The sequence below is a fragment of the Empidonax traillii genome, unplaced genomic scaffold (assembly GCF_003031625.1).
Source record: "Empidonax traillii isolate 1590-97213 ecotype Southwest subspecies unplaced genomic scaffold, ASM303162v1 scaffold310:size1162954, whole genome shotgun sequence".
Taxonomy (NCBI): Eukaryota; Metazoa; Chordata; class Aves; order Passeriformes; family Tyrannidae; genus Empidonax; species Empidonax traillii.
The window spans coordinates 289,113-316,877 of NW_020955503.1; the positions used below are offsets into that span (position 1 = coordinate 289,113).

The 27,765-nt window shown below is 41.8% G+C and overlaps 1 protein-coding gene across 1 annotated transcript in view; it reads left to right on the plus strand.

Annotated features, from left to right (window-relative positions):
• SPATA5 (spermatogenesis associated 5) overlaps positions 1–27,765 on the plus strand; it is a 165,981-nt gene that overhangs the window by 6,831 nt on the left and 131,385 nt on the right. Inside the window, exons 6-11 of the mRNA XM_027891130.1 lie at positions 368–497; positions 1,155–1,211; positions 1,939–2,062; positions 2,751–3,006; positions 14,525–14,679; positions 19,691–19,900. Coding sequence (XP_027746931.1) covers positions 368–497; positions 1,155–1,211; positions 1,939–2,062; positions 2,751–3,006; positions 14,525–14,679; positions 19,691–19,900 — 932 coding nt within the window. The remainder of the gene's footprint in view (positions 1–367; positions 498–1,154; positions 1,212–1,938; positions 2,063–2,750; positions 3,007–14,524; positions 14,680–19,690; positions 19,901–27,765) is intronic.

Consider the following 27,765-nt stretch of genomic DNA (forward strand, 5'->3'; position numbering starts at 1 on the left):
TGTAAGAGTCATTAATAACTTAAAGCACATTCATGGATGTTAGGTACTCAGTCCAATAATGTCTTAGAAAAAAACCATAACACACAGAGGGAAACTGAAAAATACAATTATTTAAGGAGTTCTCTTTTGAACAGAATCTTTTGGACTTTAAAAAATAAAAAAAACATGGATGTCACTTAAGAGTGACATTTTCACTGAAAGCCTTTAACGGACGTGTCACTTTATCACAGTATTAAAGAAATTAATTCTGAGGTCAGATTTATTGGTAACAACTGGGACAGTGAAATGTGCAAGTGCAGCAGGTTTAGTCTGGCATTTCTCACCAGTAACTTGTTTTCTCTGTTTGTGTGCATGTGCTTGTCCAAAGGAATCCCCCCTCCTCGAGGAGTGCTGTTATACGGCCCCCCAGGTACCGGCAAGACTCTGATTGCCAAAGCCATCGCGAACGAGGTTGGCGCTCACGTCACTGTTATTAATGGGCCTGAAATAATAAGCAAGTAAGTCCACCCACTTTATTTGCATTAATTCTATGAATATATCAGCCCCAAAATCTGTCCTGGCATCTCTCCAGTGGGGATAGGTGTAGTATTGGCTCTGGGCTATCTGCCCAAAGGAGTCAAAAACCAGCGGGAAGGGGTTCTCTGAAGCAGGGCTTATCTTTCTTCTTGTATTTAAAGAGGTTTATTGGACTTGTCCAAGAAAGTTGTGTAATGCACGGACTGAATTAAAGAGGGGAGCAGAACTGCATCTGCAATTGTGTGTAGGTTAGTTCTGCAACAAGAAGAGCAACTTGTTAAAACATATTTGCAATTAAGATGGCACTGCACAGATTGCTGTCTCCAGGGAACTAAGTTTTTATTGTTCTTCAAAAGTGTAGATGAAATGGTTTCAACACAGAAAAAGAGTGTTTTCCTTTAATCTTTTTTTGTAGTTACTAGATGGTTCTATCTTTGCCTTAATTTCTTGTCCTTGTGGAAATACAGCTTGTTGTAGATGTGCATCTACGTCTGGACTCTCAAAGTGTGTGCTCTGGCCTTTTTGGAACGCCTAAGCAGTGATTTTTATTTTCTTTTTTTTTTTTTTCTTTCTCGAGTTGCCTTTTGAAAAAGACCAAAAAAATTGTTTTTTTTATTAAGATATTTTAATTATTACAGGTTTTACGGGGAATCTGAATCGAGGTTACGTCAGATCTTCGCTGAAGCCTCTCTGCGGTACGTTCTTCTGGGTCATTTTATTTGCGGTGTCGGTTCCAGCCTTAATGTTCTTAGAAGAAAAACATTTGCAGGAACCCTTCTGAGTTTGTAACCTTTTTCCTGCAGTGGTTTCTAAAAGGAAATAAATTTGTTTATATAGAGCTTAGCTAGAAGGAAGGCAGTGAAATTCTAGTCTGCCTATTAAGTAAGTCCTTTTGGACACTGCCCTTTTCAAGGGGCTGTTGCAGATGGTGCCAAATTGCTCGCTCTGTGTCGTCAGCATATTGTACTCTTGTTTCAGCAGATGGGAAGCAGCAGCCAGAGTTTCACCTGGATCCAAATTTTTCGGTCTGGTTTTGCCTTTGGAGACCGACATAGCCCTGTGCTGAGGCATGGAAGTCAGTCTTAGTGTTGGTACTGGATGTAGCATGCCTCTGGAGTAGGGAGATGTTCTGCCCAAATTCATTGGACCTGGCTAGGGATGGTTTTAGACTTCCAGGTGATTGGTGTTCAGAATACATGAGCAAAAGACTATTGCATACTGAAGGAATTAGTTGTCTAATGTATTAGTCATTTTAGTTTTCTCTTTATTCAAGGTAGAAACTTCTACCCGCCTAAAGGGGTTGGATGGATGTTAGTTTTTCTAGGAGCTGCACGTTTTCTATTAACAGCTTTCTCTGCCTTGGTGTTTTAAATCTTTCCAAGCACCTTAATGTTTTCTTCCTTTATTTCCCCCCCCCCACAGTCGCCCCTCAATTATATTTATAGATGAGTTGGATGCACTCTGTCCAAAGAGAGAAGGGGCTCAGAACGAAGTGGAAAAGAGAGTTGTTGCTTCATTGCTGACGTTAATGGATGGCATTGGCTCAGTAAGTCGACTGTATTGAGACAATTAATGTGTATGTGGACTCGCTGAACAAAATGATTTTGCTTCTGCAGCGGAGCCAATTTTAGATGTGTCATTTGGAGGGAAAGAAAACAGGCTTAGGTGAGACTTTATATAGTAATATAATGGTTTTTTGGGTGCTGAGCAGAAGACAGGGGAGGGGAATGTCTCCTGATAACTGAGATTTAAAGCAAATAAGTTTCTCCCATTCACTGCCTCTCCTTTACCTTCTCCCCCTCATGTAGTTTTGGAGATCAAACTTAAATTTCAGTGATAGCCCATCATTGATCGAAACCAGGTATTATTAATTACTCTAAAATCCAAGTTATCAAAATGCTTCTGGTGATATGTAGGCTGCATGATTAAAGGTGGTAGCACCTATTTCAAGATTGCCATAGTAATATTTAAGACATAAACAAAAACCTACTAAAGGAACAGTAAACTTAATAGAGTATTTTATGGATTAAGCCCATAAAGTTTGCCAATCTTTCATCAATTATTTTATGATTATTAGCAGGAAAGATGAAAGAAACCTGTCCAGAGTATGAAAATAACTTATTGCAAGTAGTTGGAAAAGTAAGCAAGAAGTATGTTTATAAGCTGCATGGCATTTAATGACTTAATTGAATTGTATTTGAAAAGTAACGTTTTGCACTGTTTGATGCTTTCAGGAAGGCAGTGAAGGGCAGCTCTTGGTGCTTGGGGCCACCAATCGCCCCCATGCTCTGGACGCAGCTCTGCGCAGACCCGGCCGTTTCGACAAAGAGATAGAAATCGGAATTCCCAATGCCCGGGACCGCCTGGACATACTCCAGAAGCTGCTCAGGAAAGTTCCCCATTCGCTCACAGAGGCAGAGTTGGTGCAGCTGGCTGATAGTGCACATGGTTATGTGGGTGCAGATTTAGCAGCCTTGTGCAAGGAAGCAGGTAAGGCTTTGTTTATCTTTTTTAGGATCTTACTTTACTGTTAGTCTCTTTCTTAAAAAAACTTCAAAAATCCGCAGTCTGTACCAATAACTTTTGAGACGGTGTTTTCTTAATTTTTGTGTCGAAAACGCGGCCAAGTGTGGAATATGAGGAGCACCAGTCTGCTCCTGGGCAGGTCAGAAAAATTCTTGGAGTGTTAGTAGCTTTTGAAATCTAATGTTAAGATGAGTAACCCTGGGGAATCCCCTGTGCTATTTCTAGCACGTTAACATAGCTCCCTGTCTCTCGGTAAGCCAATGGCTTAGGGAGTTAACTGACATCCCTAAGAGTTTTTCTACTCTAGAGCCTCCCTCTTCCATAAAAAAATCCCAGGCTACACAGCTTGTCCTGCAGGTCCTTCTTCCCAGGATGTGGAGACTGTGGCCCCCAGTGGTGGTTACTGTGTCTTCCTTCCCTGTTTTGTGCCTTGTATTCCATTTTCCTGCGGATGAGGACCTTGTGGCAGGGACAGGGGGGACTGTGTGCCCCCCAGGGCAGGTTGCGTGGTGGAGCTGGGAGAGCTGGAGGGTTGGAAAGTGTCCCTTGGCCTCTGGAACAGGCACAGCCCTGGAGAATTCTGCAGCCAGAGTTCAGTATGTTCCAGAAAACACTTTACCATGAGTTCACCTCTGTTTCCTTTGGATGAAATAAGAGAAGTACTCTCTATCAGTTGTTACATTTTGCTAATTCTAGCAATTCTAGTGTCTGTGTGGTTTAAGTGTTGGACCTTAAATCTGCCCATGAGCAGCCTTTTAAAACAGCCTGGTCAAAAATAGGACTCTCCAGCTCTGCTTGTGCATATTTGCTCCCTTATGGTTCACAAATACGTTTGCTGCACGTGCTGGGTACTTTTATTTCCTTTGGCACTTGGACAGCTGCTTGTAGCAGTGGCACAGAGCATGGATAATTGGATAATTCTCACATTGGAATTAACTCTGGAGATGACAGAAGTTTTAATGGGGTGATGGCACCTGGAACAGTGAGATTTTTATTTGCCAGCTTCCAGAAATTTTCAGGGATGGTTCTCAAATATGGATTTGTGGACTCTTCTATGGATCAAGAAGAAATATACAGATATACAGACACAGACTACTCATTTTATAGCGCTCTTCTGTTGACTTCAGTTGTGTTTTAAGCTCTGTTTGAAGTTAGAAAGCATTATTTTTTTTCCTGTTTGTATATATTTGTTTTAAAAAAAGATCAACTTTTTTATTTTCCTTCCCCTGTGTTTTTGGAAGCCTCTCAGTCTGCCTGTGTCACAGTACTCACACAGTAAACACTTAAATAATGTAATCTGAAGTTTTCAGTGGAAAGTGTTGCGGTTTCAGTTCCAAACATGACCCAGCCTAGGCTTTACTTGTGCATGTGCACGTGGATTCTGGACACTTCATGATGCAGCTGCAAATAGATGACATTTACCCACTTCACGAGACCCTTTTAGACAATCAATTTTGAATGTTGTGCAAATTGAACGTTACACGTGTTGGAGATCCAAAACTTCTGGCATCTGCCAGTGACGGGTTGAAGGACATGCTTTTATCTGGGAGCTTTGCATCCAAAGCCAGTGGTGGAAATGAGGGAAGAAGGATATATCTCCTTTCTGTTGATCTCTTCTTTCCTGAAATTGGAATCCATGCTGTCAAATATCCTTGTCGTTTCTTAGCTTGGAGTGACCTCTGCTGGGGAAAATGCAGTCCAGCCCACGTGAATTTTTCCTTGTCAAAGAGTTGCAAATTCTGTCAAAGAATTGCATAAACTCAGTTGAAGTTGTAGTTCTTTTTTTTCTGATTAAGCTCTTGGTATCAATATTTTATGTCAAATTTTCAACACCTTCTAAAATGTCAGAGCTGTTCACTGAAGTTCAACTGGCTTTTATAACGTGCTGTTTCTCCTCAGCAGATATTCCATATGGCAAATTTTCCAGTGTTTTGTCTAGTCCTATATGTTGTTCAAACCATGGGCTTCTGTTGCTTCACTTGAGGAGCTGTGCTGTGGGCCAAGCTTGCTTGCTGTCCAGGAATGCTCTCTGATATCCAGCCTAAGTTTTCTTTGTTTAGTTTTATCCCATTATTTCTATTTACATCCTTGTATAACACGTTTGCTCTCCCTCCTTGATGTTTACACCCTTCAGATATCTCTGGGCTGTTCTCATGTCCCCTACCTCCTCATTCATTACTGAGCCAAACTGTAAATATTTAGCTCTTTTAATCTTTCCTCATAAATAAGTCCTTCCTGCCTTCCGAGAAATTATGGTGATTTTCTGTGAACTGCCTCCAGTTTGTCAATAACCTTTTGGTAATGTAGGGCTTAGAATTGAACATAGTATTTCATGTATAAACCAGGCATAAACCAGGGCACAAACATAAAATTGAGTTGGTCTTACCAAAACGCTGGACAAGAGTTCTTTCGCAAATTTTAAGGTTCCTTGTGCCACTTTCAGACTTGATGAGTGTGTAGGTACAGGTTTCTAATCCTTAGGAAAAGGATTTCAGAACTCAGAAATACGTGTTCAGTTTTTGGTACGAGGTTATCGTTGCTTGCTGATTGTATTGTTGTTGTGGTCTGTGGGAGACTCTTGAGTCTTCCTCACCCCTTCTGTATCTTTAGGTATTTCTTCTGTGGCTGGAAAGCCTGAAAGTTTACAAGCTAAAGATGTTTATGTTCTCAGTACAAAGTTTAGATCATTTCCAGAGGACTCATCATTCCTTATCTTTATACTTCAGCTCTGTTTTTTTAACACATGTATTGTGTACATACTGCTTATATAAACCAAGGGTGTAGTAATTATTGTAAGCTGGTAAATGTAGTATTTGTAGGGCTGTGACAGACAAACCTTTTGCATCTCTAGTTAGGTTTCCTAGCTCCGTTATGAAAGCTTTGAAGTTTGTCTTCTATATCATTCTGAAGATCATATGTTAATGAAAAGTAAATAGCTATTGTAGAATTAAACATATTCCGACTGTTTTCATGGCAGAAGTTGTTGGCTCTCCAGTGCAGGATGTGCTTAGTGGTACTTCTGGGGTCAGACAGGCAAGTTTTCGGTTCTGTTCAGCAACTCTGTGCACATCCGTGGAAGTTTTCAGGGAGTTTGTGGAGGCTCTCATGTTCAGCTTGCCCTCAAAGTTTCTTGGCCCCCATGTGTATGGTGTGTACAGAACTGTGGTGTGGTGTGTGCTGGGATGGGCAGGAGAGGGAAGGTGGACAAGAAACCTGGAGAATCAGTGCAGTGTGACCTGGACTTTTCCAAACAGGATGTTATGACCAAAAACCCATGACACCTTTCTATAGAGATGCTTGTAATAATCACGTAGAAGGGTTCTTACTTGATTTACTGAATATAAAAAATATTGGTGGATTTTTCTTCCAATACGTTCTTTTCCTCAACTTAAGTTACAGTTCTAGCCTCTCACAAAATGAAACCACAAAACTCTGTGACTTTTTAGGAAAAACAGTAGGTATGAGACTTGCAGTATTTGTTGTGAGAGTTGACAACAGGGTGACAGACATCACTCTATTTGTGCATCTGTTTCAATCTGTGCATCTCTTAATTTTTGTGCTTGATGCCCTTGAGATCTTGTTGCTTCTCCTTTATTTACATCTGGTCTTTTATTAATTCCCTAAAAAATATAATGTTTTGAATTTATCAGCAAAGATAAGCACTGCACTTTAAAAAAAAAAAAAAAACCACCAACAAAAACAAACCAACAAAAAAACCCCAAAAAACACATGAAATGTTAATTATGTAGCAGGGACATGAATGGTATAAACTGTACTGAATGTTAGAAGATGCTTAGCAACAAAGGTTTCCAAATATAGCAATTTATTATAAACTTATCCTTCTATGGCTGCCTGTAGCATTTCAAGAGGGTGAATATAAATATAGCTTGATTTCTTCAAGAAGTGGCTTCAGTCATATTGTTTACAGAGAAAGGAAGTATTTGCTTGGTAACTCTTAGGATTTATCTTGAACATCCTTGTTCATTACACATAATTTCAGTGTGCTGATATAAAACACTTGGACCGTGATAAGATAGCATCATGAGGAGAGGAAGAACAAATGGCTTTGTTTAAATAGTGCTCTGTCTTGCAGTAACAGGCCTTTGCTTCCAACGAGGATGCAGCACTGCAAGCACTGAGACTTCTGTGAAAGAAGCACTCGTTGCTTTGCCGTGTGTCAGAGGCTGTTTGAAGTTGCATGAATGTGAGGGAGTTACAGGTGTCACCCTGCTTAGGTTTAGGATTAGGATGGCTTACTTGCTTGAGCTGGTACAAAAAAAAAATCTTAAAGAAACAAGGAATTGAGTTGCATCTCTGACTGGCGTGAATCAGTGTTACTCTGCTCAGTCTGTGGAGCCACTTGCACAGGCACATGATGTGGTCTGTTGCCTTATGTTCATAATTCTGAGTCCTATTTTTTTCCAGAGCTTATTGTCTATATTATTCATCTACCCCTTGAATTATCCCTGTGTTCTGATGAATCATACAGCTAGGATGGAGAGTCTTTATGCTGCCTAATCCACAGCTCTGTATATTGATTTTATGTAGATATTAGATCTGTAAAGGTGTAATTTCTATATGAGGATACTGTACCTGGCTTTTGTTGGAGCTGAGAAACTTCCTGCTGTGTCTTTTACAACCTGAAAAACAAAGTTCCCACAATCCACTTGCGTTAAAAGTAAGAATTTAAAAACATTTAGTTAACTCTAGGACTGTCTATCAGGGTTTTGTTTGTTGGTTTATTTTTCTCTGTAATGGATGGGGAAGTAAATTCCCCTGAAACCCAGGAATGTCTCTTTGTTAGATGTATGTGGGGTTTTTTTTTCCCCCCCTCCCCAAGCTCCTGCAGATTTGGTAGCCTGGCCACCTGCAGGAAACATGAGCCGTGTGGGCCGATGTGATGAACAGTGGGTCTCTGTGCACCCCGAGGACCAGCCTCTGACGGGGCTTTCAGTTACACAAACGCTGCCTTCAAGACGTGGCTTCTCAGCCCCTCGTCTCAGATCGGGCTCTTGCTTTCAGCTCACTCACAGTCTGCGTGAAACAGCCCAGTGTTAGGGCATCAAGAATATCTCTCCTTTCTTCAAGCTGTAAAAATTCACTCTGAACCTTTCCCCAGCACGGTTTGGGCCTGGGTTCTGCTGGGGACGTACCACAGGTGGAGATATTTTCCTTGGATTATGATCCTAAATGTAGGAGCGTGGGCTGACGCACTTGACAGTGCAGATCTTGACAAAAGCGGTGGATGACCATGGCAGTGGGATTGTTTGGTTTTGTAGGGTGGTTTGTTTTGAAGTTAAGCGATTTCAGTTACAGATTTGAAAGGGAAAACGCTGCCTGACACGCTGTCATTATTTTATTGCCTTATGGAGAGTGACTGAAAATACCGTGTCGGTGTTGTTATTTATGTATTTGTAGCACAAATAAAGATTGAAGCCGTGCTGCTGCGAGCAATCTGGTGTTGCATTCCCTCGCTGACGTGGTTCCCATGGGACGCTCAAAATGAGGTGGGAAAGGCCGCTTGCCTTGTCATGAAAAGGTCACGCAGAAAACGTGGGAGTTTTGGGAATATGAATAACACATATGGTCAGATGGTCACTACCAAAAGAAGCGTCCTTAAGAAACGGCAAGATTTCTGCAGAAAGGGCAGCAGATGCTCAGAATGATGTGATGGCTTTTGTGCAGAAGTGGCCACATCTGGGTGCTGCCTCTTGGAAGAGATGCTGGTGCACATTATGTTTGGTTTTGTAGCTGTTTTTTCTTATGTAAAATATTTGGCTTTTTTTGGTTGTTTTTGTTTTGGTTTAGTTTCTGTTTGTTTTGTAACGGTACTTGATTTTTGCTTTTGCACGAGGGACATTGCACTTTGCTGCAGTCGGGGCATGTGAACTTTTGGTTTTCATCATAACTAATTTTAAGTGTGTGTTTATCCAACACTGGCTTGCAGTTAATTGGATGGTGGGGTTGCTGACTTCATACACACGGTTGTGGGCTGAGTACTTAAAAATCTGTTTAGAGCACATCCCATTCTGTCTGCTGATATTTATATAAGCAGGAAATAAGGAATATTTTCAGGAGAGTTGATCAGTAACTGTCACTAATATTTTAAATTAACCTTCTCGGCAGATAGTCACCATGTTCTCGCTCCTGCAGCTTGAGTGGCAGGGAAAAAATATATTACTCATGTGTGGCAATGCATCTAGGAACTTCTGGGTTTGATTGATTTGGTCAGCCCCAAAACAAGTTGTTTGGTTTGAAGGGTGAGGGGGTGCAGGACTGCAGGATGAGTTGTGTTGGTGCAGCCCTGGCTGTGAAATGGTAGTCAGAATGTCATTCTGAAAATTTAGCACTATGTCATTTTGCTTAAGGACAAAATAAATTTGGGGCAGGTACTGTCTTAGTCATCAACTATGCTTCAGACAAACTTATTTGTATAGAAATAGTCCTGTAGCAGAAAAATTTGATGTTTTCGGACTCCCTATCAGGCTCCAGGTAAAATATTTTTCTGGAAAACGTAATGGCTAACGCAGTATCTGAAAGCAGCCTTAGTTCTTTTGTTTAATTGATGAAAGATCATGAAAGATACTCTGGTGAAATGTAGCTCAAGTTGTATATCTGTGTTAGTTCTGTGGGAGTAAAGTCAGTTAGCAGTAGAATGATTAGTTACTGCTGGGGGACAGCTTAAATATTTTCAGGCAAAGTTTTCATAGGTCTCCTGACTTTAATTTGTAGTTATATCCTGACTTGCCAATGTTCCTAATTACAAGAAGGCTGACCTTCAGCCATGGACTGTGGCTTCTTGTCTCTCTGCCCTTGCTATTCTGGTAGCCTGTCGGTCCTTATTTTTGTTCTAACACACGTGTGACTCCCCTTGGCTTAGGTACGTTTATGGATGAGGAACAGGCAGTCTGGTATTCCTTATTTCCCTCTGTTGTCTCTGGGTTAGGATAAATGACGTGTGTGTACCTGATCCGTGAATCAACTGTTTCCTGTACGAAAGAAGTTTGGAAAATACAGTTCCTCCTTCCTCCCTTCCTTCCTTCCCCTCCCCTGTCCTACCTCTCAGCAACTTTCAGGCAGCTCCACAGACATGTTCCAGCAAATGCCAGGGCTCTTCAGGAAGGACTATAAATCCTGTACATAATCCCTGCAGTAGGTTAGTGCTCAGGTTAGCCCACTGAATTTGCAGTGTTATGGTTACAAGGGATTTAAGGGCATTATCTTTCCTGTGCAAACAGTGTTATGAAAGTTCTTCAGGGATTTTCCCATATAGCTCTGGCAGCTCAAGACAGATTGCAGAATTTGGTTTTGAGAGCAAAAGAAAAGTAAGGCTTTCTGCTTCCTGATTTGTTTTTGGGGTAGGTGTGAATTTTATGGACACGTTAAATTAAAGGAAAAAAAAGGTTTAAAAATATATTTATAAACTGTTTCTAAGTCATGTGGAATGTGTTTTTTTTTTGTGCCTAAACCTGTTAAACTTTGAAGTATAGTACATAAAAATCTGGAAGTAGAGGAAGATGCCCCATCCAGTGCCATTTGGAAGCTGAGATCTTACCCACCCATGCTCCTCTGTTGAGCCTTCCACTGCCAGCCCTGCAGGAGACAATCAGTTTTTAGAATGCAGGAGAGTTGGATCTGACAGCTGTCACATTAAGAAATGCTACGTGTCTTCTGGGTTTGGTTGTAAGAATCTGGGAGGGAAATGCCAGATTAGCAGGGAAAGAAGAAACATTTCCCTTTGTAAACAATCCTACAAGAAGATTACGATTCTTTGGAGCTGCTTAGAAATTCTGGTAGAGTGAGTCCAGGCAGGATGGGTTTGTGGAAGAAACAGCTGATGGGCAGTAAATGAGCGTGATTAACAGTTTGGTTTGGTTCAGTTTATTTCTTCAAGTGTTGTGTATGTTCTGTTTTGGAAACCTAAAGTATATACATTGGTCCTTCTGAGTGGATGCTTTCTATTATTTACAGTAGTGTGTAGTTATACGCAGACTCTGACAAATGTAGCAGTGTCGTAGAGTCTATTTTTAGGCTCAGATATTTGTGATTATGACCTAATGTGCCAAAACTTTGCCAAGCTATGAGCAAGAGGATCTTACAGGCAAACAATGCTATTGACCTCATGAGTAGCCTGGTACCAAAGAAGGATCATCTGTACCAGGACAGGGCGTTCTGCTGGTTTTTTCCCTTCTGTCCACTTAGTTTCCTCTGTTTTAGACAGACAGGATGAGTTGGAGAGGTAGAGCACATAGTTGCTGGGCTGGAACAAGCTGTTTATTTTCCATTGTTTGTAATCATGCGTGCCTTGTTATGCTGCTTTTTTTTCTTTTCTCTCTTTCTCTCTTCTTTTTTTTTTTTTTTTTCTTTTCCAACTGGGATTTTCCGTACTGCTCCACTGAGGATCGGTGGCTGCCTTCCAAGCTCAGTTTCTGCTCTGCATAGGGCAGTCCTTGGGACTGGTCATGCATCCCTTGATTAGAAGTGGGTATCCCATGCCTGTGTGAGCAGTCCCACTGACTTTACAGCGGGCTAAGTACATCTGAGTCCTTCCTCCCCTCAGGCAGGACTGGAATAAAAGTGAAAACCCACTCGCCCACCTCTGAGCCTCCTCAGTCACTGCTATAAGTTTATCGATAGTCATTAACTCTTAAAAACAGAGCGGCACCTGAAAAGGAACAAGCAGAGCTGAAACAAGTGCTGTGCTCAGTCAGTTAACAGCCATGGCATATACTCAACCCAAAACGTTCCAACGTGGAACGTACCCAGGAGCTAACCTGAGCTGCTTGATGTGTTCTGAGGTGTGACTGTTTGAATCTTCACGGTGACTTCTGTAGTGATAAACTTGTGTTTGCTGTAGTGTTCCCCTTCCTTTGCCTCTGCCTAGCTTCTGGCAGCGTGGTTTGCATCCCACCCTGCATTTCCTTACCTTAAATACATCTCCCAGCATTTAACATCTCTCAGCGTCTCCAGACAAGGATGTGTTTTTCTGCCTCCGGCAAACCACTGGCTGTATCCTTCTCCTGTTACTGAGACTCCCCCCCCCTCCCTCTGGTTAGAGGTCAATCTGAAGTGCAGGAAAGAATGATTATGATAACAGGAGGAAACAGGAAGAATCATGCTTTCTTTTTCAATCTGTTTTTTATTATTGTTTTAATGTAAAACACTGTTTCAATTAAACGCTGACCTGTGCAGTGGCGTGTGCGTGCACATGCTGAAATGAATTCCGGCTTTGTTTGGAAAGCTGTGACCTCTTTATTCCTGTTCTGGATCAAGGCTGTTGCCTTTCAAACCCGCTGAGGACTGACATTTCACTCGTACTCCTCATAGCACAGGCAGTAACAAACCTCAAGAGCAGTGTTCTCCTTGGGCTTTCTTATGTGCTGTGCTCTCTTGAGTTTTTAAAATAAGCTCGTTTGGTTTTAAGACTTACTTGTGCCAGATAACCAAAAAAGATATAACCATGACACAATTAAAATGCATCACATGAGCACTGGGCTAAAGGGGTGCTTGGTGGAGCTGATAGGTATAGAAATGAGTGGAGTTACTTGTTTCCTCTGTGCCTTAATTTCATGCTGTGTTAATTATTCTTGCGGTTTTTTTAAGTGAGAGTGTCCCATGTGAATTGACGTCAGCAAAAAGAAAATGTTAAGACTGAACCCAAATACCTGCTCCCACCCTGCAAAGTGTTGGCTGCAGTGACACTGGAGTAAGATGTCGAGTTTATTTGCCTGGGTATAACTTTTAAAAGTCTGAGGGGTGAATCTGTGTTGTCTCAGTTAAGTTTTTTGTTTGCTTAAAATGAACTCCTTAGAGGAAGGAAGAAGGGTCCGAGGAATACCATGAAAATTGTCTGGGTTGTTAAAATGAGTCAGTTGTATTTTATGCTTGTCCTCTGGTGACCAGATTTTTCATTTTTCTCCTTGGCCTCATGGAATGTTTTTATTTATGTATCTTATTAGTTTTGGATGTTCTGTGCAAGGGGAAACCTGAATTAGAAACTTTTTTTTCCTTCGTGTTATTGTATTAAGAGCCTGGGTATTGGATGCAGGTGCTCAGACTCTGCTGTAATTGGCAGTTTATGGAGAGACACCAGCTGTACTGCTTCACAGGGGACATATTATATCTCTTCACACATTGTATATATTGTAGGAAATGCAGAATTCCTGTGATTGTCAGAAACGTTGCATGTCTGCTTCTACCAGTGCCTCTGTAGGGGAAAAAAAAAAAAAAAAAAAAAGACAACAATCTGCTGTAAGTTAAAACCATGTCTATTTTCAGAAACGGCTTAATCCCTTTTATTGTCCTTTCATGTAGCACTAATTGATGTTTTGTTTGGTTAAATATAGAAGAGACTTAACAAATGTTTGTCTTTTTATGGTCATGCAAGGTGAACTGGCGTGGTATGAACGGCCTCATTTGTTTGGGAACACATGGCAACAGATACGTAATATCTGATGTGTGTATACCTGCGTATAAAATTGTGCTCATCAACTAATACCATACAAAATAAGATATTTGACAGCTTCAGTCCACAGAATAGGATTGGAAACAGAAGCAATAAAGCTCTGAATTATATTAGACCTCAAAAGGGATAATTATACAGTGGGAAAACCATGATGCTTCTGGGCCTCTTACACAACAGGGGCTGCAGTTGCTCTCCGGGGGGAATGCCTGGGAGGTGCGAATGGTACAGCCTGGTTCTGCCCGAGAAGTATTGATATATTGATGTGTGAGTGGGTGGGACTTGTGTGGCTTTTGAAGGATTGATTTATAGGGGGGAAACTAGGAATTAGGTATGAAGATTTATGGGCATTGTGTGTGAGTGGTTTTGGCCAAACAAAGGAGAAGGTAAAAGCTATGCCTCATTTGAAAAGTATGATCACTGAAGGGAATTAAGAGCTGTTGGGTGTTGCAGGGAATATTTGTTGCATGTCAAAAAAAACATAGGTGTCTGGCATTTTACTAGGTGGCAAAATAGGGTTCCCGTGCAGGTTAAAGAAACCTCATCAGTTTGCTTTTAAGAGCAGCTTGGAAAATACAGTCCTGTTAATAGAGAAATGGACCAGGTTGCAGATGTCTTACTTGAGCTGATTTAATGTTGCCTTGAATATTCATTGCCCCTCTTCCTCTGTGGTGTAGAAAAGTGTTCAGATCAATGTATGGATATTTGGAGGTTTTTCCCTGTTCTCATCTCCGGGAACACGGGAACAAGGCTGTTTCATCCTGTCTTTTGGAACGGATTTAGTTTATATTCTGTCTGTGCTTGTTAAATCCCCTGTTTCACGCTCTCCCATCACAAGTGTCTCGCGTGTTCTCTGACGCAGTTCAGACCTGGCGCTGACACATTCCTTTGGACATCATTTCCTTTCCAGAGCTGCTGCCTGTTTGTGTGTGGTACACTTTGTTTGTGTGAACCGAGGGGAAGTCTACATATTTCCATGGGTTTTGTTTTTTGTTTTTTTTTTCTTTCTTGTTTTAATAGGTTTGCACGCCTTGCGGAGAGCGCTGGGGAAGAGCCCTAACCTGTTAGACACCGAGGTGGCTGGGTCAGTGATGATTGCTTTCAATGACTTCCTGCAGGGGATGAATGATGTCAGGCCCAGTGCCATGAGGGAGGTGGCAATTGATGTGCCAAAAGTAAGTTGTTTTGTGCAATACTCCGGCAGCATTGCCAGAGCCACGTTAAGAGAGGAACTTTGTTAAGTTCCTGATAAATGCTGTGCATCCTCGCTTTGTTTCCATATTTGTTTGTTTAATTAGGATTTCGAAGAACCATTTGCAGAAGCTTAAGTTCCTAAATGCTTTAGGAAGAGTTTATAGTGCAGGAGCATATCTCCTGCTCTGTAGTTTTAGATGCTGAGAGGGGGGTTAATGGGGTAAAAATCTTCATATGTCTGCTCCAAGCTGGTCCTGAACAGCCATGAAAGCTGGAGCCTTCTGTGAAGCAAGCACAAACTAAAACAGAAACCAACTGTTAGCATTTGTAACTGAAGGGTATGGAAACAAAGCTGTGGAGAGTTTGGTTGCTGTGATTTTCATGTAAATGTGACCTGAGTGTCTTCAGTGGCATTATGTTTTTAACTGAAAGCAGAATTCACCACTGTAGGGCAGGTTATCACTGCCAAGCCTGTCACGAGCTGTGACTGTATGAACAGTTCTTTTGGTGGTGTCAGGTTCATCTTTATCCTACCCACTGCCCTCTCAATTACAAGTTAAGAGTAGTTCAGTAGCAGGCTCAGCATAAATTGGGTTGGGGAGCTGATCTGGTTTAAGACAACTCTGATCCGAGTTAAGAAGATTGAGCAAAAGAACGTGTGTTTAATCCTACTGAATCCTGACTCTCTGAGTGGCTGTGCTGGTGTTTCTCAGCAGCTCCCCAAGCCCTAGAAAGAAAACATTTTTGTCTCGTTGCATTAAGATGAGTCACTTGGGCATTAGATTGCACAACTGTAGACCCTTACTCCCAAACTATAGGAATGGGAAATAAAATCTCCACGCTGGATGCTGCACACAGCCGGCTCGGATGTCACACTTGGCTTGTTAAACAGAGTCCATGCTGTGCAGGGAAGTGCTGGATGGAATTGCCTGGGCTGGCCCCAGGCAGCTTTTCCTGGAAGTGGTGCTGTGGCATCGATATCCACAAGGGCTGAGTGGTTCTGCTGAGAACCAGAGCTACTAATTCTTTCCTTGCTTATTGTGCTAGTGGCTCTTGGGCTCACGTTGTTATCCCTGTGCTGTGCCTCTTGGGCATACCAGGCCATTTGGAGCTGTGTGGAATGCTGCTAAACAGCACAGTACACACAGGTAGAAGCAAGGTCTTGAGGTACTGCAGGAAATCTGTTCTCAGTCCAGGTCAGCCTACTGCTCAGGCTCCTGTTGTCCACTAAACCATCCTGCCAGGGGGCATCCTTGATTGTCACTTGATTTTATTGGTTGAACGCCTTCTGAGTCACTGCAATACTACTGAAATTCATTCCTTTATTGAAGGGAAGGTAACAACATAGTGCAGACTCCTTTAGTGCTGACAGGACCTGCAGGTTTTGTGAAGATGCCGTGGAAATTGGAGGCCATCTGCTTGGTGCCTGGAGTGAGTTCAAAGTAGAACCTTAAGTACTGGATGCAACAGATTTTGTGTCCTCCCGTGTCACCTACTGAAGAAGGGGAGTTTGGAACTAGATGATCTTTAGGGTCTGTTCCAACTCAAGCCACTCCATGATTCTGTAACCACTACCATCTAAAAAAATCCTTGCTAAAAATAAACACTAAATAAATTATCAGCTGTGAGATTTTTCTTTTTCCAAAGAGAAGAAATAAATATATAGCTTTTCAGCTGTTTATTGCAGATACAGGATTTGCTTGGCAGGCCCCTTGGCGTGGATGGGAATTTTGGCTTGTGTATTAGTTACAGGTAAAACCATCGATGCACATGCTGAAATTTTCGTGACTTTTAACTTGATAAGTGAATGATAAGAGTTCAAAGTAATTTCTAAATAAAGCCACAGGTCCTTCCTCGGGTGCCCAGATTGCCATGTGTGACTGAGGCAAATGAAAAATACTTGCTGCCTCATTCCACATAGCATCTTGTTTTCCATTTTTACACAACCTTTCTTGAACCTTTGCTATGTGTTACAGCCTTTTCAGAAAGCTGCTTTTTCTGCAGCAGGGATTTAGGAGAGAGGGGGGATGCACGTTATAAATCAGGAAGTTAATACTGCAGCTCTTTGGAGAGCTGCACTGTAGATGCTGTTCCTCCCTCTCCTGTGGGTTTTCCTGAAATTTTGTTAGCTGTGGGTTTTGCTTGCCTCCTTCACTCCCTTTGCTGTAATTCAACACTCAGATTTGTGTCTTTGCAGCCAAAAGGTTCTGGATGAGACATCCTTTGCACGTCTGCTTTATTTCTTCATTGCTGGTGCTTAATAACCTCTGGGGAGTTGCCGCTCTGGGTCGTGTTCTGAGCTCTGTTGACCTGGGGAGATTATGGCAGTAATGAAATCTTGGGGTCTTACACAGTGCAGCAGAGCACTGGCTTTGGATGTGTCAGCTCAGCCCCAAGGCTAATCTTTAAAATCATTTCCATGGTGACAGAATGTCACACCTCATTGCTGGTGTTGCAGGAGCTTCCCTGTGAGTTCCTGTGCAGGTGAAAGCGGTGTAGCTGTTGCTGGTGGGCTGTCCCCACCCACACTTCTCTCTCCTTTTGAAATGAGGAAATAAAAGTCTGTTTTGTTTACAGCTTGACCAGAATGTGAAGGTAGTGGTTTATTAATACCGTTGCTGCTTCAATTCCATACCTTGTATTTTAGAAATTCTAAATAAGCGAATTTCTGAGTGGTTAATTTAATTTTTTCCAACAGGAGATTTTAGTAGCCATATTTGCATGCCCTGACCCAGTTGTTTCCTCTTGTTCCTTTTCCCAATTTTCAATGTAAGCAAAATCAGAATAAGTCTCCAGCTTACTGGAAACAAACTTCATGGAAGGTGGCTCTGCTTCACCTTTTGTGTACAATTCTGTCACTGGTGGTGGTGTTAAATGACATGCAGTGGGTCTGAAAAATCACTTGAATAACGCCTCAGAAGACTTGTTGCAGTAGACCGAATATTTGCAAGAGGGTAAAAATAACATTTTAGATGTTTTCCCTGGCTTTTTATATGTGTGCAAAGTTGCTGAAAGTCATAGGGAATTCCTGAGGGCCGGTTAATTTTAAGACATTTTTGTTCACGTTTGTCAAACTCTTTGTCTAGATAGGAAGACATGATGATGGGAATGACTAGTCCATGCTGTACCAGGTATGTGTAAGGATTGTTACAGAAAAAGGAGAACAAGCTGATGTTGTCTGTTTTCTTCCCTAAGAAGTAGTTGTTTTAGAGTGTCAGGATTTAGCTGTGTGCAGTTTACAGAGCTGCTGGATAGAATGAAGGGTTGTAGGGGTAGGTTATACATCTTTTTAAAATTAAACTTAAACCACACTCTTTCATATCTGACTCAGAAACGCAAACTTACGTAACGTGGGCAGACTGAGTTTAACTGTCCTGTGTTTAATTATGTTACTCAACCTTGAAATTTGAGTGAAAAGGGTTTGCATGGGTGCAGCAGTGGACAGGTGCAAGTGAGCTATCTGCCATGTGGTTTCACTTTTTATAGACTTGTCTGTTTGCTTCATTGTACTTCAAAATCTGTGTGTGGATTTCTGTCTGTCTCTGTCTCAGCTGTGTTGGGAGCCCAAGATACCCAACTCAAAGTCAGGTGATAGGAATTTCTTTTGCCTTTGACAGACTCTTCTGCTCTCAGATCCTTCTTGGTAGGCAGTGGTGATCAATTCTATGTATTTGATACTTCCCCAGGCTTATAAATTAATTATTTAAGAACCAGAAGCTGTTGGTCACTAAGGTAAAGGTTTGTTTTTTTTTTTCTAGTGTTCCTGTGACATATTCCTGGCGTGAAATAGATGATGTTTAGGCAGCAGATGGGCAGCTCCTCACCTTCCAGTTAGCCTTTAAACCCAGAGTATTTCTCAGGGTTTGACCCACGTGACTTGATTTTTGCTGTTTGCTCTCTGCTGCCTTTGTAATTTTTTTCGATATGTCAAAGTCTGACAATCCAGGAGAAGTTCTGTGTGGTTTGAAGTATGATTGGTCTTAAACATAAGTGCTCCCACCACATCCAAATGCTTTTTTTCTTCCATTTCAATAACAGACTGAATTGCCTCTTTCAGGGACTGTCTGGTTCTGGTTTCCACTCCATGTGCTGGTATCAGGAGAAAATAAGGACAGGCCGGGGGTGACACCAGTTTTTAGCTCAGGGCAAAGGCAATACCTTGCCTCTCAGTAACACTCTGCTTGCCTTTCGAATGACCTGGCTTTCCAGAGCTGAAGGGTGATTTATGTCTAGCAGACTTTTGGAAGAGGGTTTCAAGGCAGAAGACCGTTTGATTTAGGTGCGTCTCGACATGTTTAATATTTGAAGTGGACGGGAATGGATGGTGACAGGACAAAGAACAGGCTGGGGAGATGTGGGGGAAAGTCTCAGGCTTGTTGACAGCGACGTGGGGAGAGGTGTAGCAGGTTTTTTGGGTAGGACATATTAGTTCTGACGTATTCCTGACAAGCCTGTCTTGTGTCTTCAGCAGAGCACATCGAACTGCGGTCGTTTTTTAGCTGTAATTGGGTTTGAGTGTTGCCTTTTGTGTGTGGTTTTTCTTTTCTGTAGAGGCTTGTATGTTTGGAGGCTTGTTTGTTCTCAAGCTTCTAGTCACATCTCCTAAGTGTCCAAATCCTATGTTGGAGTGATAGTGTTGACGGGTGGAGAAACCCCCCAAACTTCCAGCATTTAGTCCTGTTAAAAATTCAGCATCACATTAAAAGTGAGAGAACTGAGTTGTGACTGTTGGCTTTGCTGTTGACCTTTGAAGTAGATAGAATGGATTTCATGTGCATCCTCCAACACAAAGCAAGTGTGACTTTTACTATGTGTGATTTCATTAATAATTGCTTCTTTCTTACAAAAGGCTTCTTGAAGAAGCAACTATTTAAAAACAACTTCAGGAAACAACCAGTGCACGTTCTGTGGAACGGAGCATTTTTTGGTTGTCTTGCTTTTTCAGTAGTTTCTCTCCATCGTCTGAGTTGAGCAAAATGGTCTGTTTTGCAGGTCTCTTGGTCAGACATAGGAGGACTAGAAGACGTGAAGCTGAAGTTGAAGCAGGCAGTTGAGTGGCCTCTCAAACATCCCGAGTCCTTCATCCGCATGGGGATCCAGCCTCCCAAAGGTGTGCTCCTTTACGGACCTCCTGGATGCTCGAAGACCATGATAGCAAAAGCTTTGGCCCATGAAAGTGGTCTCAACTTCTTGGCAGTGAAGGTAGGCCATTTAGACTTACATTTTCTTCACTCCTGCGTAACAGCTCCTGGTTTACCAATTTCCAGTGCAAGAACCCAGAGGCTCTCGGTGTTTCTGATCCTTGTGTATGATGCTACAGCAAACACCTTGTAAATGTCAAGAAAGGTTTGGGTTTTCTTCTGAAAAGGAGTAGTGCCTTCTTGTATGCTTTCAAGAAATATTAGCGCAGCACAGAAATTGTATGTTGGGTGGGTGGGTGAGCTGTGGAGTGACATCTTAAATACTGGCTTTATTTAAAGTATTCTTAGGAACGGCAACAGTGAAATTTTAAAAGCGATATAAATGAAACACAACTGTGGGTAGGGGGTAGCTGCTCTTACTGTAATAATTGCTTGCATGGAAATGTTATCATCTCATCTCTTAGATTCCTTTTCTTTCTTCAGGAGGGTCACTTTCCTTATCTTACTCTTTTCGTTGCATTAAAGATTTTTCTTGTCCTATTTGCCTTTTTTTTTTTCTAAGGGGAAATAGTTTGCAAAATCAGTTATATCTGGAGTACTCCTGGATAAATGGGATATCCTCTCAGCGTTAAGAAACACCTTAGGTATAGAAAAATTTTGGATTTCCTTGCCTATGAATCAGTGTAATTGATCACTGTGGGTTGTATGGAAAACACATGAATGGAAGCTATTTAATAATAATGCTGAGCTTCAACGCATAGGAATGAAAAAAAAAAAGGATAGCAGAGTGATTCCACATGGGGCAGTCCTGCAGCTGTGTCAGAATGTTAATGAAGTGCAAGAAAAAACATTTGTTTAAGTATTTTGAAAGTATCTCCTTCTCAGCAGTAAGATCACGTCCTCTTCTCTGTTGACCATCTCTTTGCTCACAAAGCCTTCTGTGTTAGTTTCTGCGCAGCTTCCTCCTCCTTTCAGGCACGCTGTAGCTCTGGATCCTGTCCTCTCTGGGATCAGGGGCAGTCACTCTGACCCTGAAGCCAACAGCCCTTCACTGCCCGGCCTTCCTGGGATTGCAGACAGGCCTCTGGGTCACGGTCACTTCAACAAGAGCAGCCTTGGAAACCTCAGCCCTTAAAAAAACGCTACCTTTAGTGCCTCTTCCTTAAAGACAAAGTAGTTCTTTGTACTCCAGAGTCACTGGTAAACAAGGTAACCTTTTCCTCCTGCGCTGCTTAAAAGAAAAACATTGCTCTTTGTCTCGCCCAAAGCACTGGTACCTGAGAGGGTGGGGAAAAAAAGGTAGCACTCTGGGAAAAAAAAAAAAAGTTCAAAATGAATGCTGTTGCTCTTCTGTATCACTCAGTCATAGCTCCATCAGACATTTTTACTGATGAAGTTAATTGTCTAAAGTGCTGACCAGGAGATAACAAAAGGTGCGCTGGTAGGAAATGCTTGTGTACAGTTTTTCCATGGTGGAGTTCTGAGGGAGCAACTCCCCCCCAGTCATTGACAAGCTGCAGCAGAAGGGGCTGGCTTGAAGAAACTGCCTTTTATTCCCTGTTGGTTTAAATCCCTTGACCTGGAACTGGTCAAATACTTGATGTACAGATGTTTCAAGAAGCACATCCCTGGAGCACGTCCAGCCTTGGATATGTTGACTCCAGGAAAGGAACGTAGCCCACTTGCTCCATCTTCACATTTGTTTCCTGGAGGGGAAAAAGGCAACATCCATCATGTACTAAATGTGTTAAACATGGTCTGTAGCACTTCTTCAAGTGCAACAGCCATGGATTAATTTCTACTGCATGTGTTCCTGCAGTAAATCCAAAGTAGATGAATATGAGGGGTTTTGCTTTTGTTTTGTTTTTTGAGAGGGGACATTTTCTTGCTTGTAGCCCTAATAATTTTCCTATTCTTTGCATATGTCTCAAATATCCATCCCTGGAACTGACATCAGGTTTTTTGAAACGAGGGCGTGTTTCTTGATAATTCACTTTTCAGACTTGCATTTTCCTTTCCAGTCTCTCCCGCCTCAAATAAGTAATTTTGATGAGAAGTGTCTGCCATACAGCTTGCAGGATATTCTTCTGGGATAGTCTGGGGAGCACAGGTTCCTGGGCCCTTCTCAGGAAGGGACTGCAGACAGGAGGCTTAGCTTTGGCTGTGGGAGCCTGCTGAAACCTGAGAGGAAATCAGTTCTGGTACATGCAGTGCTTGTTTGGTCCAGTGATTTTTTTGAAAGATGGACCTATTGTGTCTGCACACTACACTTCAGATCCGTGGGCACAGTAAGTCCAGCTCTCCAGAAGTGCTGGATGTACTTTCCTGGTCTAAGTTGTGTGTCCCGCCTCGGTGCCGCAGGGATCGCCCCTGCCCTGACCGGGTTCCGGGAAGGCTTTGCTCTGTTTTCCAGATGTGTGTGTGTGCAGTGCCTGTGCAGTTTGGACAGCTGAGCCTGTTAAATGAGATGCTTCAGCTGAGTTGTGTGTCAGCTGTTAAAATGTGACCTTTCCATCTGTTTTGGGCACGGGGGGCTGTCACAGCTCCGTCTGAACCAGCCTCTCGTAAGGGTCGGGAGATGGGCAGAGCGTGGATGTCATTTCTGGGCAGAGGAGCTGCAGAAAATAACGTGATAGCAGATGTTTGACGTTGCATCCTGTTCTCTCCTGAAATCTATTGTGAGGTTTGAATGGTTGGTGTTACAATGAATGTGGCCCTTTTGTAAACACGCTCTTTGATACTCGGCCAAAAACTTTTTATAGCTGTATTTTCACCAAGATGGGTGACCTTTTGCTTTTCCAAGAGAAAAGCAGTTTGCTGATTGGTTTGTTTTACAAAGCAATCTTGCATATAATTCCTAAGGGGAATTGTTTATTTTTATTCCTTCTCTCGACTTTCTTTGTCTCTAATACAATGTATCTGCTAAATTTACTGAGGAGGAGGTTGTCAACTACTTTCCAGGGGATGGCTTTTCCTGCTCCTTCCCGTCAACCCCCTTTTCTAAATCTCTTGCAGCATTGAGGCTTTTCAGGGTTTTAGTGGTCATCTGCATTATTCCCCTTTCCCAAACCTCTGTTACAGGAAAGGCAACTGAATTGTTCTCAGCTTCTTGGAGATTTTTCAGTGTTTTGTGGTCATGGATACAAGCGAGTATAAGGCTGCGAAGGAAGGACTTGGGAGAATTTTTTCATTATTCAGTGTTGATCAGCAGTCTTGTCAATGGTTTTTGATCTGTTTGAATGCTTATTTCAGTCAGCCCTCTCTGCACTTTTGTACTTCTTCACAATCCCATTGTGCTCGCCCCAAAGTTTTTAACTCTCTTCTGAAATGTGTTTTATGCATCTTTTGCTAGTAGGAAGAGGACATTTCTGTGCAGATGTTAGGCCTATCCATATTAATAGGATGAGGGATATCGTTTTCACCTTCTGCCAGGCTGGTGACACCTTGCTGTTATATTATACAACCGTCTCTGTAACACTTTTGCTTTAGATGTCACTTAACTTTCTGAATTGAACATGAAGGAAATGAAGCCCTTTGTCACTGTATTATATCTGTGGGTTATTTTCCCTCTTTTGACTGTTCATGTGGCAGGTATTTCTCTGTACTGTTTTGACAGTTCCTGCACTTAGGGTCAGCTTTGACTGGCTGCTTTTTTAAGATATATTTTTATTAAACCACTAATGGTTTGTGGTGATATTGTAAGAATATTTTTGGAGGAAACTCCTTTATCTCGCTGCATGGCATAGATAATTATATCTTCATTTGTCTTGCATCTTAGTTTATTTAGATTTGTTATGACTGCTCTCTTGGCTTCCTAATTTTATTTTATTTTTAGCAAATCCTGTATCATTGTGCTGTGCTAAGGATCTAATGAGTATTACTTTTCTTTACAGACTTTCTGTTGCTTTTCTGGGAAGCAACCGAGTGGAATTTTTTTTTCTCCTGTTGTTATTGTGGTATTTGGGTCATTAACTTTACTACCAAATAAGAAAACCATTGTGCTTTTTTTTTTTTTGATTTTAACCTATTTCAGAATGAACACTGAATGTTGTCAGGCTGGGGGGCACCATCACGGTACCTACCCAGATAAACTCCAATATCCAGATATAATGAATTTCTTAGCTGATGATCTGATCCGTGGGGACTCAGAGTTCTGTTTTCTGTCCAACAAGCAGATTACTTGAGTTTATAGAATATATAGCAATAAAAGTCATGTAACTTCTATGTTCTTGTAAAGGTTTTGGAAGCATAATTTTTCCTTTTGTTGCTCCATGCTGAACATTTGTCTGTTGAAAATCAAAACTGAGGCAAAAACTCACTTAGGCATAGTGACAAAAACCAGCTTAATCTTAAAAAGAAAAACAGAATTTAGACCTCCAGAAGTTAAACCCCTTGGAATTCAGCTAAGTGAGACACGGTAATTGTTGTAAACAGGATGAAGCAATACTTTAAAAAAACCCCATCACACAAAACAAAACAAACGAAGAAAACGAAACCCACCTGTGACAGTAAGGAGTGTTTAAGGATGTTGACACCAAGCAAAGCAATGGTTCAGATGATGTGAACTATACTGTTCTAAAGTATCATTTGCAGTGCTTAGGAGATCTAACTATGGTGTGATTTAAAAAAAAAAAATATAAAGAAGAAAGAAAATATTCCTGACATTTTATTTGCTGTTATTTAAGAACTTGGGCTGCAGGAATCTTTTTTCTTTTTTCAATTAGCAGTAATTACAAAAGTATACACTGTTCCCAGAGCTCTGACTTCACCTTGGCTTGATTTAACTTCCTGTATCACCCAGCCGAGGCTTTTGTACCGCTCCCCGTGCTTGACATGTGCTTAAGCTTAGTTTGTCATCTGGGTCAATTATGTCAAAATATTTTCCAATTGAAGTTTCCTCTGCTTTTTCCCTTCAGCCCTTGGCTGTGGCAGCTCAAACAGATTAATGAGGCTTGGAAAGGTCGACTGCTTTGCTTTGTGAAGAACTGTCAGTGAATTTTGGGGAGACAGTTTAGCCTTTTGATGAGGATTTCAGTGGGCAGAAGCTTGAAATAAGAAAGCTTGGTCCCTGTAACTAGCTATGAGGAAAACACTGAAGATGAAAAATGAAAAAGCGTTGTGGTTTTATGAGAAACTTTGTTTTGAAAAAACTTCTAGAAGATCCGCAGTAACATATTTACAGTTACATGTTAGTTAATAACCAGATAGTGATACTAACTGGAAAATATAACATTTTGCACAAGGGAAAACAAACTGAGATACTTCAAGGTCTTTTAATCCTGAAACTACCTGCATGTATTACTCAACTGAGAATAAAATTAAGCCTTCATCATATGCCCACGTAAATCATGTGCCCATATAAAATAAGGCATTCTTACACTAATCTTCCCAAAAGTGAATGTGCAGGCAGAAAATGATTAAACACAATCCCCTGTCTCTGTTTCTTCGTCCCTTCTCGGTTACCTTGCAAGATTAATTTTTATTAGCACTTAGTCTCTCTCTCCTTGTTTTCAAGTTACCAGTGGTGGAATGGAGTGTTGCTGGAGGGCTGTTGTGTCAGCAACCAAATACACTTTGCAGCAGGGTTGGCTAATTTTGTGCAGTTTTGCTGTAAGATTTTTGATCCCACGTGGATCCTGCCCAAGTGGTGCCAAGTCTGGTCCTAGAGAGTGTGGCAGAGGCGGGTGCTGGAAATTTGTGATGAGCAGGAACAACAACGTAGAGGGATTTGTCTGTGGACGGCGCAGGTGAGCAGCGTGGGTTGCTTCTTGATCTGCTTCAGCTCTGTCACAATAGAGTTTCACCTCTGATTTGACACTGCTGTGCCTGTGCAGCACTTTGTGAGCGTGGAAAATGCTGGTCATTCCAAGTGTCAGCTGTGCCCGTGTGCTGGAGAGGACCCTCTCCCAAGGCACTGGTGCATGCACTGAGTTTAATGCAATGTTTCCACTCAGTTCACTCTGCAGTACAAATACCAGCTTCTGTCTCGTGTAAAGAAGCCTCAAAAGGTTGTCACTGAGGTTTGAGGGTTCAAGGCAAGTGGCAAACAAGTGAATTCTGGGGCACGAGAGGAAAGCAAACTGGCTATTGTATTTGCCTTGGCAGTTTGATCGTGCCGCTCCTGGCCACTCCGCTGCAAGGATCGAGGATGACGGGGTTTTTGCCACTTTGCTCCCTTAGATACTTTGGATCCCCCAAGCACCTGCTGAAGGTGAAGCTTTTAAAGCACCAGACAGGTGTCGACAAGTTTTTAAGGTGCTCCGGAATGCAGGGCAGAGGGAGAGGAAGCGATTAAAGTGGCGCACGGGGTTTCCTCGTTCTGAGGAGCTGGGAGCGAGGCAGATGACATCTCCAAGCAGCACTGGAAGGGAAGGGAGTAGGTTTTATTCTTAACAAGCCAATGTAATGTGTGTATTTTCTGAGCAAATATTTTTCTGTGCCACGTAACCAATTTACCGAGTCACACATGTACAGCCTTACTGGTGAAGTAGAGGAAGTCTCAGTGTTTATCTTGTTAACTCGCTTCCCTGCAGCCACCCTGAGTCATGCGTTGCTCTGGGTTGGCTGTGGGAGGGATGGGAGAGCATTTTACCATTGGGTTTACAGTGCCAAAAGACAGACCAGCTAATTTCTGAGTCTCTTCCAGATGAGTTAACGTTGTAATAGTAGAGCATAAGGCTGAGAGAGTCGGGATTGGGACTGTTCCCAAGGTTTCTACTTCGAACGTGGCGAAGAAGGGAATTGTGCGTGAACTCGTAGTAATAATCTAGGTAATAATCGATAGGATGTGATACAAACTCTTGCCAGAACTTGTATATGAAGCTGTCACAGTGTTTCTGAAGAGACTGGACAGAGCTGTATGCTGCAGAAACCTGGAGCTGTGTCTGGCTCAGCAAGCAGAGGGGCATAACGATTACCAGAATAGTAACAAAATTACTTAAGGATAGTCACTGACTAAATTTCCTACCCAGGTGGCTACCCAAGTGTTTTCAGGTGGTGAAAATCTGCGAGTGATTTTAAGCACTGCTTAGGAAAACGACTGATACCCTTAAATTTCAGGGATAGCAGATGTTCTTGCAGTTTAAAAACACTTTGAGAGCTGCTGTCATAGCCATGTATACACAAGCTTATCTTATGTTGCAGCCTGTATACAGGGATTTTGTCTTTTGGTGAAGTTAATCTTTGAAGAGTTGATTCTGGTAATATTTTAGAGGTAAGGAATTTTTTTTCTTGCTTCCTTTATTTAAAAAAAAAAAAAAAGTGAAATTCACCCGATCCAGACCATAAACAAGTAGAAGGTTTCATACAGGGGGAAGGTATATCTTGTAGACAAGGATGGGATAGTCTTTAAACAGAACGTGCCTGGAAATTATCTACTTTGAGGCTGAATAGAAAAACCTCAGCAGAATTCAGAGGGCCTGAATTGGCAGATTTTATCCTGTCAGTCTGGACTCCTTCTCACCAATGCTGTGCTTATATGCATGGCTAAGCTACAACTGCTTCTGCCAATTTTCTGCTCCAAATCTTTTGCTGGTTTTGGAGTCACTGTGCAAATGAGCAGAAGGAACAGGTTTTATTCCTTTACGCCCGTTCGGATGGAAGATGAGCTGTTGCAGAAGAGAACAGAGCAGTGCGTGGATAAACCGGCCCACTTGTTACTGTCACCTCTTGGGCATCCTGTCAACAACTATAAACGGCTTTTTAAAGGAATCCTTGTGCTCCCCTCTGGGCCAGAAATGATCTTCCAGCAAATGTTGACTTGCTGACTGAGTTAAGCTTATGTCATTTGATTTTTTTTTTTTTTAATTTTTTTTTTTAAAGCATTAAAAAGTAAAATAAAAATCCCCCCCTGGTATTTCTTGAGTGGTCTCTAAAGCAACCTTGCTGTAAAGAGAATTTGAGCTTTGTGAAAATCAGAAGCTGTGT